General features: G+C 41.2%; 2 protein-coding genes across 2 annotated transcripts in view; both read right to left on the reverse strand.

Annotated features, from left to right (window-relative positions):
- LOC128018190 (glutamine--fructose-6-phosphate aminotransferase [isomerizing] 1) overlaps nucleotides 1-17,073 on the reverse strand; it is a 368,579-nt gene that overhangs the window by 57,564 nt on the left and 293,942 nt on the right. The window lies entirely within an intron of this gene.
- LOC128018103 (espin-like) overlaps nucleotides 1-17,073 on the reverse strand; it is an 81,476-nt gene that overhangs the window by 40,042 nt on the left and 24,361 nt on the right. Inside the window, exons 3-10 of the mRNA XM_052603476.1 lie at nucleotides 11,324-11,510; nucleotides 9,580-9,762; nucleotides 7,783-7,914; nucleotides 5,486-5,717; nucleotides 3,527-3,798; nucleotides 1,031-1,117; nucleotides 728-900; nucleotides 439-448 (exon numbers count right to left, since the gene is read on the reverse strand). Coding sequence (XP_052459436.1) covers nucleotides 439-448; nucleotides 728-900; nucleotides 1,031-1,117; nucleotides 3,527-3,798; nucleotides 5,486-5,717; nucleotides 7,783-7,914; nucleotides 9,580-9,762; nucleotides 11,324-11,510 — 1,276 coding nt within the window. The remainder of the gene's footprint in view (nucleotides 1-438; nucleotides 449-727; nucleotides 901-1,030; nucleotides 1,118-3,526; nucleotides 3,799-5,485; nucleotides 5,718-7,782; nucleotides 7,915-9,579; nucleotides 9,763-11,323; nucleotides 11,511-17,073) is intronic.

Here is a 17,073-nt window from a genome sequence, read left to right on the forward strand (position 1 = left end):
ACCACAACTGTCTATCATCTGTATAATTATATTTTTTATATTATAATATGGAATATCTTATTGCTACATTTTAAAATGTATATAAACGTAAAACGTAAAACTTTATGATAAACTGGCAGCATGTTAAATACAGTTAAGGAAAGAGTGTGTTGCAAAATAATACAAACAAAAGTTTTTTTTTGTTAAATTGCACAGGCAAATGAAAAAGGATAAACTTCAGTGATGCACTTATAATAGATTAATCTTTTGGAAGAGTTTGCACAGTGTTAAGAGGCTCAGTTTGTCTACATCCAGGGACAGAACAATGTCAGGCTTTTTTATTCGACATCTTACTCTCACAATGTCTCTCGCACATGCATGAACTGTTTTGGTTTAGTTTTCTGTGTCTCAGTTATTCTGCCTAGTTAGATGCCATGGTTTTTGATTGTTTGGTTGTACCTGTTCTCTCCTGAAGATTATTAAACAAACTCTTTGATTATACTCCTTCTTTGTGTGCTTTGTTTTGCACACCTAGCTTGTAACAGTAAAGCAGACCCTCAAACTGAGTATTTTTGGTGGCGTTCTTCTTTCAGTTAGCTTTTTCCTCTCCTCCCAGAATGGATTTACCAGCAGTCCAACTCTTGTGCCTGGAGCAGTTGGACAGTTCGCGTGGAGGACCATACTATGGACTTTCTCGATCTGGCATGCCTTACCCACTTGGTCGCTCTGTGTTTTCTACAGCACCAACCTGAGCGAGCAGTGTAAGGCATGCCTGCCAGCGAACGGCCCCAAAGAGGAAGATTTCACCACTTTCATGGAGTGGGTGGTGGTGAATTGTGGATCTCCATTTATCATCTGCCCCGCTGAGAAGGATATCGCCAACCCCAATTCCAAACCCGAGGCCAGCCAGCCATCATCCTGCTGCACGGAGCAAATGCCAGAGCCCACCTCAGCTGCAGATCCAGAGCCTGCCATGATTTAAAAGCCAGTGCCATTTAAAGCGACAGAGCCAATCACCGCCCCAGAGCTAGGACTCGGGAGTGCGACTCACCAGATGCGGAAATACTGGTGGAGATTGAGAGCTCGGAGGAAAGCCCTGCCCACACTCCTGCGACTGAGGGTGAGCTGCATCTGGTTTCTGGGAATCATATGGAGGAACTAATGGACATTTTTCAAATGTATTTAAAAGACTGGTTTGAGGTGGTAATTCCCAATTCTCTTGCGTCTCCGATGGTTTTGTCCAGCACTGAATCTATAGCATCTCTGTGGGTTCTGTCCAGCCCTCAATCTACTGTGTCTCTGCTGGTTCTACCCAGCTCAAGTCCTCCTATGTTCCTCTCCCACCTCCTCTTAAACCAGCCAGTTCCTCAGCTTCATCTCCGCTGGTGCCTGTCAGTCCCTCAGCTCACCCTTAGTCAGCACCATCTGGGCACTCTGATTTGCCTCAGAATGTCCAGTCTCCAGCTCTGCCTTGTCGTGAGGATCCCCTGTCTCTTGGAATCCAGCCTTTGAGTCCTGGACTCCACCTCAGTCCTTCAAACCCATAAGCTCTGCCTTGACTCCCAGCTCCCTCGTCTCCACCATGGCTCCACCGTGCTCCCTCGTCCCTCTGTCTTCGCCTTGGTCAGTTGTCAACCATCCGGTGCCTCGGGACTCCACTCCTCTGGCTCCGCCTCATCACTCCGTCCCTCTAGCTCTGTAAGGCTCCTCCTTCCCTCCGGCTCTGCCTCCATCCAATGTCATGGATTTCACAGAAACATGGCCACACAATGACGTACCCAATAATGCTATTGAGCTCCAGGCAGACAGGACAGCAGATGACTCCAGCAAGACCAAAAGTGGCAGATTGTGCATTTATGTTAACAAAGCTTGGTGTACGAACTCTGTCATTGTTGGGAGACACTGCTCAGCTAACCTAGAGTTTCTCATGGTTAAGTGTAGACCTTTTTATCTGCCACAAGAATTTTCTTCCACCATTATAACTGCAGCCTATATTCCACCGGATGCTAATGCCAAGCTTGCTATGAATGAAATGCATGCAGCCATTAGTAAACAACAGACTGCGCACCCATAGGCTGCATTTATTGTTGCAGGTGATTTTAATCACTGCAAATTAAAGACAGTGCTCCCTGAATCCACTTAACATGTTTCCTGCCACACTAGAGGAGACAAAACTTTGGATCATGTTTACGCAAACATTGATGGAGCTAACATCGCAATGGCCCCTGGGACAGTCTGATCACCTTTCTTTGTTTCTCACCCCTAAGTATTCCCTCATCAACCATGTGAAGCCATCGGTGAGGAACATCAAAGTCTGGCCTACTGGAGCAGACTCTTTAATTCAGGACAGGTTTCAATACATGGACTGGAGTATGTTTGCTTCTCAGACTGCCTGTGGCTCTCACACAAACATTGATATCTATGCCTTCTCTATACTGAATTACATCAACTCCACCATTGCCAGTGTTAAAACAGAGAAACAGATTACAACGTACCCTAATCAGAAACCATGGATGAACAAGGAGGTGTGACTCCTGCTGAAAGCCTGCAACACTGCCTTAAAATCAGGTTATGCTCAGGCTTACAGCAAATCCAGGACTAACCTGAGGAGGGTCTTTAAAAAGGCTAAGTACTGCTACAAGCTAAAAGTAAAGGAACACTTTTCAAACTCTGACCACTGACACATGTGGCAGGGCATCCAGGTCATCAGTGACTACAAGCCAAGCAACTCCACTCCAACGGTTACAGACGTCTCCTTCCTTAACAAGCTACATTACATTTATAATCGCATCAACAGTGACAGCAAGGAGATGGCCATCAAGATCACACTCTAAGCAGACCACCAACCCCTCAAACTCATCTTCTTCGGCATTCCTTGACGTGTGCTCAGGGCATGTGCAGAGCAGCTTACAGGGGTCTTCACAGACATTTTCAACCTGTCCCTCACCCAAGCAACATATATATATGATCCACTGTTTACATAATGCTCAGTTCTTTAGGAAGGTGAACAAAGGTATATTTTCGCTACAACCAAAAACACACTTCTTTGAAGACATTATTCCTGAGTGAGTCCTGTGCAGTGCTGCCGCCAGATGAAACTCATTGATGGGTGCAATCTTGCTCTGGTCGATGCATGCGTGGGCACGTTTTTTCCAGGAGAAATGCCCATTTAAGGAGTTCCACCTTCGTCTACATCATGAAGAGCCACGATCAGAACAAACTCTCTGAAACTTGTACAAACCCGGAAGTATGATTTTTCGCAAGAAATAATCCGTCAAACGTCCAATTGTTTTTCAAACTTTTTCCATGCATGAGAATTCAACTCTTTAACTGTGTAAGCAACTCTGAATGCATGAACCAGCATTGTGCCCCCCCATAATCTTTTATAAGTACACTTGAGTAAAAATGCCCTCAGAGTTAACATATATGAACCTGAGTCAGATAGAACATTAAACTGTTATATTTCATAAGATGAAATATTTTTTTTAGGGTATTATAACTTTAAGACCGATGTTTAAACAAAAGGAAAAGAAAATATATATTATACCTCTTTTTTGACTACATCATTCTCCACTCGGCGAAGGTTTCTCTTCACCTTCAAGTATTCGACAGACGCTTCCTCCTCAGGTGGTTTGGGTGGGGGGTGGTTATGTGGGGGATGGGGGACGTGGGAGGAGTTTGATGGGGGAGGGGGAGGCGGAAATGTTGGAGGGGGAGGCAGGTGTGCAGGATGTTCCTGTGCATTCTGGGAGCCGTCTATATCAGGGTTCAGCATGTTCATATAGGCCTGCATGTCTGTAATAGCTGAATTTTCACCTCCTGAAATAAAACACATTTCTTTAATCATTTATGGATTCAGACAAACATCACCCAATCAATCAATCAATCAATCAATAAATAAATAAATAAATGGGGGGGGGGGCATTTGCACTCCAGGCATTTTAAAATTCAGGTATTACCAGGGCTTGATTTGAGGGGGGATGTGAGGGGTGTCATCCCCTGGTGGAAAAAGAAAATTACAAAAAGCATCTCCCCCAACCATCCCCCTTTAGATTAATAATGGTGTGTATGATGTAAAATGTATTGTGCAAATTAAATGTTAAAATTCTCTTCTTATGATAATTCATGAACTAAATAACTACGATTGGCCAATCAGAACTTGGTACTGTTACAAGCTGCCACAAGTCATTTTTCGTGCAAAATGGTTCATGGTTCAAGCGCAACTTTTGAAGTTCTTTAAAAAAGAAGACAACAGAAGGTATGATTTTTTGTCTTGATTAGATTTTAAAGACAGATTTCCCTGACATAATGTCATTGTGCTGTATGTGTGACTGTGAGGGATTGAGAGACGATAGGAGCTGACGAGTATGTCATCTACTTTGTAAAAAACAAATGAAAACAGATCTTGATTGTCCAGAATCAACAGAGTGTTTTTTAGAACAAATCATGTGAGCCAGTGATTCTATGGTCCATTCACTTCGTTTTGAAGGAATCATTTGTTTTGAATGATTCAACAAATAATTTATCAAAACAGGGATTGCTGCCACCTAGGGGTGCTTTTATTGTCACATTTATTTATCCATGAAAGTCCTAACCCATCCAAAGTTCCAGCACAAAAACACATTCAGCAAAATATTATTTAATTAGCAGTATTTCTCCATTTCAGCCGCCCTAAAATTAGCAACAGGACGAATAAAAGGATTTATAATCATTGAAAGATTAAGCTCATAACATAATGCAGTCAAGTAGGTCCACATTTTTGACTGGTAGTGAAATAATGCACATGAACAGAGCTCTATTGTGTGTGGATGTTCTAAATGTGTCCACTAGAGGACATTACTGGGAACACTATGGTTCTGAATGAGTTCTGCTTCAGCAAACTCAACTTTTCCCAACATTGTTAATATAATGCTTCAAACACACCCCATTGAGCAAACGTATGTGCTGAGAACATGGGCTTTTGTCACTTTAGTGCATTACAGCAACAGCAATACAGGAGATGGGAAGAAAACATTTCCAGAACATATATCAAGGAATTGACAGGTTGGATTTGAACAAAACTACAGTAAAAACTGTAATAACATTAAATATAATCACAATTTTAAAATAACCTGTTTTAATATGTAATTTATTCCTGTGATGATAAAGTAGAATTTTACTCCAGTCTTCAGTGGCACATGATTCAGAAATCATTCTAATATGCTGATTTGCTGCTCAAGAAACATTTCTGATCACTATCAATGATGAAAATTGTTGTGCTACTTCATATTTTTTGTAAACTATAATACATTTTCAAAAGAAGAGCATTCATTCGCAATATAAATATTTTGTAACATTATAAATGCTTTAACTGTTATATTTATTAATAGTAATATTAGTAATATAATTATTTATTTTTTATGTTACTGACCCCAAACTTCTATAAATACATATTAGCATTACAGAACATTAGCAAATATAACATTAACACAAATAAGGAGAGCTCATTTGGGAGAGTTTCTCTGACCTGTCGGTGCTCGTGAGGGAGGCGTGCCACTCCTCTTCTCTCCAGTGCTGGACTGACTGGAGTTTGCCGAGTTGTAATTGGACAGCGAGCTGGAGGGTGAGCAAATGTCAAAATGGGCCGCAGCAGGGGCTGAGATGGGCAGGGTGGTGTTGGGAGAGGAAAGGCCTGAGTCTGGCTGCTTATACTCCAGATCCGTCGAATGGTCCCGGGACAAGACTCTGTGCCCCACACTCTGAGACGAAAGCTAGTGTTATTGTGAGACATAGAATAATGACACTTATTTTGGCAGGTTGAGCTTAAAGGGATACTCCACCCCAAAATGAAAATGTTGACATTAATCACTTACCCCCATGTCGTTCCAAACCCATAAAAGCCTCTTTCATCTTAGGAACACAATTTAAAATATTTTGGATGAAAACAAGAAGACTGTCCCATAGACTTCCAAGTAAGTTACACTGTCAAGGTCCATAAAAGTATAAAAAATATTGTCATAATAGTCCATCTGCCATCAGTGGTTCAACCGTAACGTTATGAAGCGACAAGAATACAAGTATGCACTGTTTTCTTTCAAATCAGAGCGTAAATACACATAGAAAACTTATTCTTATGTTGCAGGTGACAAAGAAGAGCATACACTGCCTGCGTTCAACTCGTTTTCTCCAAAATGGTGCTTCGGTGATGTGTAGAGACACAGAGGAGACAAATTGTTGAGTAAAGTCATTATTTTTGTTTTATTCTCCTAAGAAGTATACTCGTCGCTTGATAACGTTATGATGCTTTTCATACTTTTCTAGACCCTGACAGTGTAATTTCCTTGGCAGTCTATGGGACAGTCACAAGCCTCTCATTTTCATCCAAAATATCTTGAGCTTTTATGGGTTTAGAATGACATGGGGGTAAGTGATTAATGACAACAAATTTCATTTTGGGGTGAAGTCACCCTTTAAAGGGATATTTCACTCAAAATGTAAAATTCTATCATCATTTACTCACCCTTAAGTTGTTCTAAACCTGTATGAGGTTATTTCAGCTGTAGAACACGCAAAAAAGAAATAAGATATTTAGAAGAATGTTGATTAATCAAACAGTTGATAGTAGCCATTGACTTCCATAGTATGAAAAAAATAAATAAAATTACTATGGAAGTCAGTGGGCACCAGAAACTGTTTGGCTGCCAAAATTCTTCTAAAAATCTTATTTTGTGTTCAGCAGAAAAAAGAACCTCAAACAGGTTTGGAACAACTTCAGGATGTGTAAATGACGACAGAATTTAAATTTTTGAGTGAAATATCCCTTTATAGATATCTGTAAGTGATTATTTATTTATTTTTGCAGTAGATATCATACACTGCAGTGAACGTGCTCACAACAGACACGGAAGAGAAGTCGATGCTGAATAAAGTCGTAGTTTTTGTTATTTTTGGACCAAAATGTATTTTCGATTCTTCAACAAATTCTAACTGACCCTCTGATGTCACATGGTCTACTTTGATGATGTTTTTCTTACCTTTCTGGACATGGACAGTATACCGTACACACAGCTTCAATGGAGGGACTGAGAGCTCTCGGACTAAATCTAAAATATTTTAAACTGTGTTCAGAAGATGAACGGAGGTCTCACGGGTTTGAAACAACATGAGGGTGAGTTATTAATGACATACTTATGATTTTTCGATGAACTTAGCCTTTAAGTTAGTAGCAATTTCACAGATAAAAGAATGTGAATGACCAGTAGGACGTTTTTCAAATTATAACAAAGACGCTTTTACTTGCTTAAAGGGATAAACTATCAATCATATAACAAAAGGCAGGTAGCAGATTATGTACAACAGGTTTTACAGCAAAGTTTTGGTCATGCTGACAATTCATAGGCCTTAGAAATATAAAATGTAAAGTTACATTTTTATCTTAAATTTAATCCTGTTTTATCTTGATAATCCCCGTTACTGGACACATTCCCAAATTGGACGAGATAAATAAACAAACAAACAAACAAACAAACAGACTGCTGACTGCATTTCTACAATTTCTACTTTGTGTGATGCTGCCAAGAGTCAGTGTACATCCACCTTAACACCTGCCACTGCAAATGAAAGAAACCCCAAATGTATATAAACCTACAAACATTAATACAAAAATATTAAAGGCGAAACAAAGAGAATATATTTCCTTAACGTATTTTGTAGTAGTGAGAATGTAACAGAGATATGAAAGCACTTCTGATGACAATTGAATTAGCTTTTGTTGTAAAACCCTTGTTTAAGACTGTCTGTGGCAGTGTTTGTGCTGTTTCTCACCATGTTTTCAACAGTGCGGAGGTACTTGGCACACTGCTGATGCCCGTTGTATTCAGCCAGGTCTGCCGCTGAGAATCCATCCTGGTCCCGTATTCCCAGATCCACTCCGTTCACCACCAGAATCTGACAGCACTGCACAGAGAATCAGACATCGACATTAACACCCAGATTAGCGCTAGATAATCTGGAGCTGCGTTATTTAATATATTATTCCTATTGCTCAGTAGGTTAGGGATGTGAACAGACCCTGTGTTTTACACAGTATTACACACAATGGTGCGCATGACTAATCAACATCCGCTGAAAGAGTGTGTGTGCTCTTCCTGGAGGCTTTGGATATTTGTCTGTTGACACATATGACTGAGAGGATTGAGGAAAGTATGACTGGTGTTCGTGAATGCAGAAAAAGGGTAGCTACTTTGGTAACGACAGCTGTCATGCGTTTGGCCCTCAGGTGGAGAACGAGAGACAATACTCTCTGACTGTTTCTGTGTCCCACTCTTTCTGTCAGCAGCCTTCAGATGGATAATGTTACAAACAAACAAAGGTGCCGCGCGTCTGTGGAAGGTTCTAGGCTTTCTCCAACTGGCTTTACAGTATTTTCACAAAAATCTTATTTAGGTTGTGGTACAAATACATTTTCTCTATTAAGAATGTATTCATTTTAATAATAGTAGATTCTATTAAAATTGTGTTGCATGATCAGTGAAGGATGAAGGTGAATATATATATGTTATATTATATATAAAAAGAAAAACATCAACATGGAAAGGTAAAACATAAACCAAGCATCATTTAACCATAGAACTACAGTACAATACAACAGAATAAAACTTAGGCTGCTGATGAAATAAATGAAAAAAAAAGGCATATAACAATTATTACAGTAAATAAAACATAAACGATGCATAAAAATTGCATTAATAATGGCAATAATAATTCTTTATAATATATTGTACATACAAAACGGAAAAAGAATAGAATTCAATTGAATTATGCAGTTAATCCATAAAACAAATATTTGATAATAATTAAGGATACTGCTAAATACTGTTCGAATATCACACCTGGCTGAAATACTGCACCCGTTCGCAATGCCAACAAACAGTTTTGTGCAATTTTAAGTATGTATATAGAATGAAGGATAAAGTAGGACTTATAAAAACTAAAGTCATGATTTTTAGATGATTGTTAGATTGTTTTGTTTCTATACCCTAGCCTGCAAAGTTTTGTCTGGCACTAAAAACTATATTAAAAGTCTTCAATCAGCCAAAAACAAATAAGCTTTTGAGTTTATAAAAACTTCTAAATGTAATGTTTAAAAATCATTTTCTTGATTTTATTCATCTTCATAGTCATAATCTTTTAATAGAATAATACAGTATATCACTAAAACAGACATTTGCTTAAGATTATAGATTATTTATAACATTTGTTTAATTTTGATTATAAATCCTGGCATTCCATCTTAGATTACAGTTTGAGTTTGGTTCCACTAAACTATTATTTCCTTTATTTACATGTACCTGATCTTATTGTGCAGGTGAATTTTTGTTTTGTTTCCTTAAAAAAAAAAATCTGTGAAAAGATATCAACCAATAAGAACAATAATAAAAATAATTGAATGTATTTATGATGTATTAGCAATCCACAAATACTGCCTGGAGTTTTATATTTGAAATACAGTATACTAATATAATTTCCCAGTTATGTGTTTTAGATGTTCAAGCTGTAAATACTATTACATATGATAATAACTTATGCAAGGCAAGAGAGATGTGAGAAACATTCACACACCTCCAGCTCTCCGTTCTCAGCTGCGTCATGAAGAGGTGTCCCCCCCCAGCTGTCGGTCACGATGTCTCCACCGTGCAGCAGCAGCCAGCTGAGGACCTTGGCATGGCCGCGGCTGGCGGCAAAGTGCATGGCAGTGGCTCCATCATTGTCTCTGTCTGACAGGCTGATTTCTGTGAAACTCATCTATATAAGACAGAAAGTCTGATTAAGAGTACAGAAATTATGTTAAACAATGGTGCAAAATACTGCTCATCATAGTATCTCAAATAGCACATCTGGCTGAAGTGAAAACCTCCAATTTGCCTCCAATTTGCAATTCCAACAAACAGTTTTGTGCAATGTCAAGCAATTAAACAGAATGAAGGATAAAGCAAGACTTTATCAAGTACTAAAACTGCCCAAAATCAAATGTTTTAGTTACACAACATTATTCCTGCCAGAAGAGATCCGTAAACATAACCCAGTTACCAAAGTTTTGTCTGGTACCAAGAATCTGTTCACAGAAAATCTTGTCTGGTAAAATCCTTACTTTTTACAGTGAATCTAATCTTACTTTTAATGTAGTTTTAAAGTAACATACTATTAAATCTGAAATATAAATATAAATTCCCTGCATGACACTTCACATTCAATGTTTTTGCTGAAATAGCTTTTTTTTTTATTTTATTAGGGTTTTTGGTTATATCTAATGTTGTTAATCAATGCTAACTGGATTACCTTAGTGCCGTGTGTGTTACCATAATGGTGTTTAGTATTTGTGCAAATGATAATGTGTGCACCTTCTGTATATTAATATTTTCTTCCTCAGTTTGTGGAAAAGCTGCTTCTGATGAACTTTAACTCATCATGTTATTTTCTCATCATTCTCATCTGTTTTTGGTGGTTGTCGGTGTATTACAAAGGTACACAACAGAGAATATTAAAATATTAACATAATAATCAGTTAATTAAATATGTTTAATGTAATGTTTAAGTAAAATAAGTTAAATCTGTAAAACCTAAATGGCAAAGTTTAAGCAACCATAGTTGCAGTTTTTTTCCTGTACATTTCAAAGATTTGTAATTTTTAAACACATTTTTATTACAGTGTAGGATAAACAACAACAGCAAGCATTGCAAGAGCAAAGAAAATAATAATATAAAATATAAAAACATAATAAAAAAGACAGATAAATTGTATAAATTAATACATTTCATAACTGATGATTATAAATAATTATAAAACAATCTTAAGGACAAGAAAATAAAACAGCACAAATGTCTGGTTGTTCTCTTGAATACACACACACACACACACACACACACACACACACACAGGTTGCTACTGAAACAAATCATTAGATCTTTCAATTTTAACAAAACAAGTAGGTTTCTATATATACTTTTTCTATATCTATTATCAATATCTCTCTCTCTCTCTCTCTCTCTCTCTCTCTCTCTCTCTCTATGTATGTATATATATATATATATATATATATATTTCATGCTCACAAATTTGAACATTTGGTTGTTGCTGATGGAGAACCTGTATATGTGGTATTTATATTCCATTCTTGTCAATGTAAAAATTATTTTCTGTGATAATCAACATTGTTTTGGTAAAGCACAATCTTGCGTTAAACCGGGGAACCGGGCATTCCATAGCAAAATATGCATGCTTTAAATCATACATCAAACATTACGTTTGCAGTACTGTACTTATCCATTAAGAACAACTTAATGGATGGAGCAGTTTTTAGCTCACCAGCCAGACAATGACAGTGTTGTGTCCCATCTGGGCAGCAGCATGCAACGGTGTCATCCCATCATTGGCTCTGATACTTGGCTCCGCCCCGCAGTCCTTCACTAGGTACTGGACAACTTCCAGGTGGCCCTCCTGACATGCAAGGTATAGTGGTGTGGCACCATTCTTAGTTTGGAAATCGACAACTCTAAAATACAAGCAAAAACGAGGAAATTGTACATTTAAAAAAATGGAGTGATTAGACAATATAAAAAATATTTAGTTTTGTTTTTAAATTATACCTTTAAATATGTAATTTTTGTTTTTGCTTTTTTGGAACATGAGCAATAACCTGACCCAAAATGACTACACGTAACTCTGGAGTCCTTTAATTACAGTATTACTGCATTTGTTTAAGCTGACATGAAATTATAATTTCCAAAGGTGACTCTACAGGCCGAAAGTAGCTAACTAGCTTTAACCCCGATAATATTTCATATTATCTCACCACCATGATACTTGTGTGTTGTGAGTGTTGTGACAGTGTTTGCCAAGCTGTTCTAGGAATTGTTGATGTGTGGTTGCTTTGGTATTCTGGGAGGTTTCTAGTTGGCTGATTTCTGTCTGAAGTCAAAAGAAGCCACCCTCAGATCACTCTGATATTCTGGGCTGGGTTTCCCAAAAGCTTCGTAAGCCTAAGAAGTTCATAAAAACGATCAAACGACTGTCATGAGGGGGGTAGGGATGAACTCAATTGCAGACAGGATGTACAACACAACGGTTTATTAAAGACAAAAAGGGGAAAACAAAACCCACAAGGGGGAAAACAACGACTAGGGCAGAGACTAAATAACTTAACAGGACTGGGTTGACACGATAAACAAAGACTCTAAACACTAGAATACTAACTACAGACAAACACTCACAGGTAATACAATGACTTCTTCAAGGGGTAACAATGATACAATATCTCACTAGGTAACAATCGCATATAGAAACAGTGAACCGCACAAGACAGAGCACACTAGGTTATATAAATAAGAAGACTAATCAAAACACAACAGGTGGCACAGGTAAGGCAATCACGACAAAACTAGGATAACAAGGGGGGTGGGGCAAGGGAACGAGACAACACAAGCACATGGCCCAAAGACAAGGCCATGTGCTTGTACACAAAACATGGGTCTGTCATGATCCTGCCTCAAGACTAGGGAAAAATCAAGGACACGAGGGCAGAATCATGACAGAACCCCTCCCTTAAGGAGCGGCTTCCAGACGCTCCTCAAGGGAACATCAAACACGGGACATGACTGACATGACAGACTGGGACACAGACACAACCCAACAAGACATGACAAATAACAATAAAGGCAAACATGGCAGGGTTAGGGTGGCAAATAAAAAAAACAAACAAGGAAGGGGAGGAGGCGGAACAACAAAGTTCAAGGGGGGAAGTCCAGGGTGGGTGGGTGGGAGAGGAGTCTTAGGAGGACGGGACGAAGGCTGATGACGAGGGGTCCAGGCAGGTCTGAGTGGTGTAGGGTGGGGAGTGGTCTCTGGACAACTGACAACATCAGTTGACATGACAGAAGTAATCACAGGACACTCGACAACATCTACTGGACACTCGACAACATCTACTGGACACTCGACAACATCTGTGGGGACAGAAACTGGCTCTGGAACCGCGCTCACTGCGGCTGGCTCGGGATCAGCGCGCACTGCGGCTGGCTCGGGATCTCCGCTCACTGCGGCTGGCTCAGGATCTCTGGGGACAGGGTCTGGGGACAAGACAGGACTGGCAGGGACTTCTAAGATCTGAACTAGACGTGACAAATAATCAGACAAGGTCCTGGCAGCAATAACAACAGGCATCTCTTTACGAGCCGAGACATACTGCAACACCGCCTCTGCAGCAGAGTCGGCCGCGGCTCTCTCCTCAGCACTCACACCTGCTGACTTAAGCACAGTTCTCTCAGTTGCTGGTTCAGGATCAACGTTCACTGCTGCTGACTCAGGGGGAGACAGAGACGCAGGACCGGAAGACCCCTTCTTCCTCCTCTTTCTCCTTGGCCACGGTGCAGAGGTCACAGCTGGGTCTGAGACTGGTTGGGGAAGTTCGGTCTCAGGCAGGGCTGACTCCGTCGCTGAGGACTCCGAAGCAGATTCCCACTAGAACCGTCTCCCTTGCTTCTTGGGGAGACTGACGGGCGTGGGAGGTGCCTCAGGATTCGGGGAGGGAATTGCCTGATCCCCCAGTGTTGCAATGGCCAGGACACGACCCTCTGGGATCACTGGCAGCTGGGGAGAAGGTGGGGACCTCGAGGGGGAAACCTGCGGCTCTCCCTTGGGAGAAACTCTCCCATAGCCGGGCATAGTTCCGTAGGACCCACTCACCCTCGGGCGAGTATGGGAGGGTGACCCTCTTCTTGTCGGTGGGGGATGACATTCAGCATTGCCTCCGGAACTCCAACTGTTGCTGAAGCTCGGAGGCCCTCCTGTCTGCTGAGTTCCTAGTTAGGCGGTTCATTCTGTCATGAGGGGGTAGGGATGAACTCAATTGCAGACAGGATGTACAACACAACGGTTTATTAAAGACAAAAAGGGCAAAACAAAACCCACGAGGGGGAAAACAATGACTAGGGCAGAGACTAAATAACTTAACAGGACTGGGTTGACACAATAAAAAAAGACTCTACTCACTAGAACACTAACTACAGACAAACACTCACGGGTAATACAATGACTTCTTCAAGGGGTAACAATGATACAATATCTCACTAGGTAACAATCACATATAGAAACAGTGAACCGCACAAGACAGAGCACACTAGGGGATATAAATAAGAAGACAAGAATCAAGAATCAAGATACATCAGGTGGCACAGGTAAGGCAGTCACAACAAAACTAGGATAACAAGGGGGGCGGGGCAAGGGAACGAGACAACACAAGCACATGGCCCAAAGACAAGGCCATGTGCTTGTACACAAAACACGGGTCTGTCATGATCCTGCCTCAAGACTAGGGAAAAATCAAGGACACGAGGGCAGAATTATGACAACGACTGATCTTAATATTACAGTCTGTTTCCCAAAAGCATCGTAACTTAAGTAGCCCTTGAAAATCATTGTAGATCTACGGGTGCTCTGGAGGAATCGTTAAGCCCTAAGTACATTGTGAGAAGATCGATTTATGCCGTCACCTGCAGGACAATCAGCACATTACACCTTTAACTTGATTCAAGTAAGGATTAGATGGTGCTTTATTGTACACGTTATGACTCGTTTTCTTTATTTATTTATTCATTATAAATGAAATGACTGAAAAAAGAAATACTAATAAAAGAACTAATTTAGGAAATGCTTCAAAGACGGGGAAAACGTGCACGAATGAGCTATGTATTGGACCCAGAAATAATGTCTCTCTCTCTCTCTCTCTCTATCTATACTGTATATAAAGTATATTATATATTATTATGTAAAGTATAATATATACACTACAATATAATATAATATTGTATTGTATTATAATGATTATATAAGTTGTCTGTCTGGAATGCAGCAATAGGTTAACGTCAATAAACGATTGTGTACTACAATTACGAGCCATCCTATAAGGTGACACTTCAGCACTTGACAAATGGATAGCGACTCCTAAGTAGCACTTAAAACACTATATGCAATTGCTTTACATGCATTTTTGGAAAACGCACGGGAAACAATAACGAACGATTGAAAATTACTCGTAGAAAACGTATTTAAGCACTAAGATCAATCGTTATTGAGAAACCGGCCCTGGTTTCTAGATATTACTCAGGTCCCTCTTTTAGGGTAAATCTATTATTCCTTTTTGCTTGTTACATTATCAAAGACGAGGAAGTGTAGATCAATGTACAATTTAATTAAAAGTAAAAACAACAAAAGCAATCTAACCTAAAAGGAATCAACATAACAGCTTCACATGGTAAAGGCAAGACCAGACAAGAAGGACAGAAGGACACAAAATGGCCACCAACCCAGCGCCGCTGCGCAGGATGGCCGCCAACCCAGCACCACGAGGCAAGATGGATGCCCTCGCAGCGCCAAAGCACAAAGTGGCCACCAGTCCAGCGCCACAGTGCAAGATGACTGCCAACCAAGCTCCAAGAGGCAAGATGGATGCCAGCACAGCGCCACAGCACAAAGTGGCCACCACTCCAGCGCTACAGTGCAAGACGGCCCCCAGCTCAGCGCCAATGCCCAAGATGGCCGCAGAGACATTTTTGGATTATTTCTCCAGACTGTCAAAAATCCTAGAGATTCCCAAAACTGTTTATGTCACATGGGCTGAGCCAGCACCACAGTGTATGATGGCCACCAACCCAGCGCCGCTGCGCAACATGGCCCAGTTACAGTGGGTTTTCCTGAGTTGCGTCAGGTCCCCGTTGACTTTCCAGAGTTGAGTCAGGTTCCGGTTGACCCTCAAGAATCGAGTCAGATGTTCATGGACCCTCCAGAGTCAGGGTTAGTCACCGTCGACCTTCCAGAGTCAGGTTTAGTTACCGTTGACCTTCCAGAGTCAGGGCTAGTTCCTGTCGATCTTCCAGAGTCGTGTCAAATTCTAGTTGACTGTCCAGAGTCGAGTCAGGCTCCTGTTGACCATCCAGAGTCGAGTCACGTTCCAGTTGATTCCCCAGAATCAAGTCAGATTCCGGTTGACCTTCCAGAGTCGAGTCAGGTGCCCATTGACTTTCCAGAGTTGAGTCAGGTTCCGGTTGACCCTCCAGAGTCGAGTCAGGTGCTCGTGGACCCTCCAGAATCAGGGCTAGTTCCTGTTGACCTTCCAGAGTCGAGTCACGTTCCAGTTGATTCCCCAGAATCAAGTCAGATTCCGGTTGACCTTCCAGAGTCGAGTCAGGTGCCCATTGACTTTCCAGAGTTGAGTCAGGTTCCGGTTGACCCTCCAGAGTCGAGTCAGGTGCTCGTGGACCCTCCAAAGTCGAGTCAGGTGCTCATGGACCCTCCAGAGTCAGGGTTAGTCGCCGTCGAGCTTCCAGAGTCAGGGTTAGTCACCGTTGACCCTCCAGAGTCAGGGCTAGTTCCTGTGGACCTTCCAGAGTCGAGTCAGGTGAACGTTGAATTTTCAGAGTTGAGTCAGGTTCCGGTTGAACCTCCAGAGTCGAGTCAGGTTAACGTGGACCCTCCAGAGTCAGGGTTAGTCACCGTTGACCTTCCGGAGTCAGGGTTAGTCACCATTGACCTTCCAGAGTCAGGGTTAGTCACCTTTGACCTTCCAGAGTCAGGACTAGTCACCATGGACTTTCCAGAGACAAGGCTAGTCACCGTTGACCTTTCAGAGTCAAGTCAAGTCACTGGTGATCATCAAGGACTGAGTCAAGTCACTGGTGATCTTCAAGGACTGAGTCAAGTCACTGGTGATCTTCAAGGACTGAGTCAAGTCACCGATGATCTTCAAGGACTGAGTCAAGTCACCGGTGATCTTCAAGGACTGAGTCAAGTCACTTGGGGATCTTCATGAACAAATGCAAGTCACCAATAATCTTCATGAGCAGAGTCAAGTCAGCGATCTTCTGGAATCCAGTAGAAACACCATAAGATTACCAGAGTTTCGTCCTCCCGTTGGTCTGGCCGCACGGATGTGGTGGTCTTCTGCTCCCCCCTGGGGCCTTTGGCCTCGACCACAAGGATGTGGTGGTCTTCTGCTCCACCCTGGGGGACTCTGGCCTCGACCACATGGATGTGGTGGTCTTCTGCTCCGCTCCGGGGGGCTT

This window comes from Carassius gibelio, chromosome A8 (assembly GCF_023724105.1).
Source record: "Carassius gibelio isolate Cgi1373 ecotype wild population from Czech Republic chromosome A8, carGib1.2-hapl.c, whole genome shotgun sequence".
Lineage (NCBI taxonomy): Eukaryota > Metazoa > Chordata > Actinopteri > Cypriniformes > Cyprinidae > Carassius > Carassius gibelio.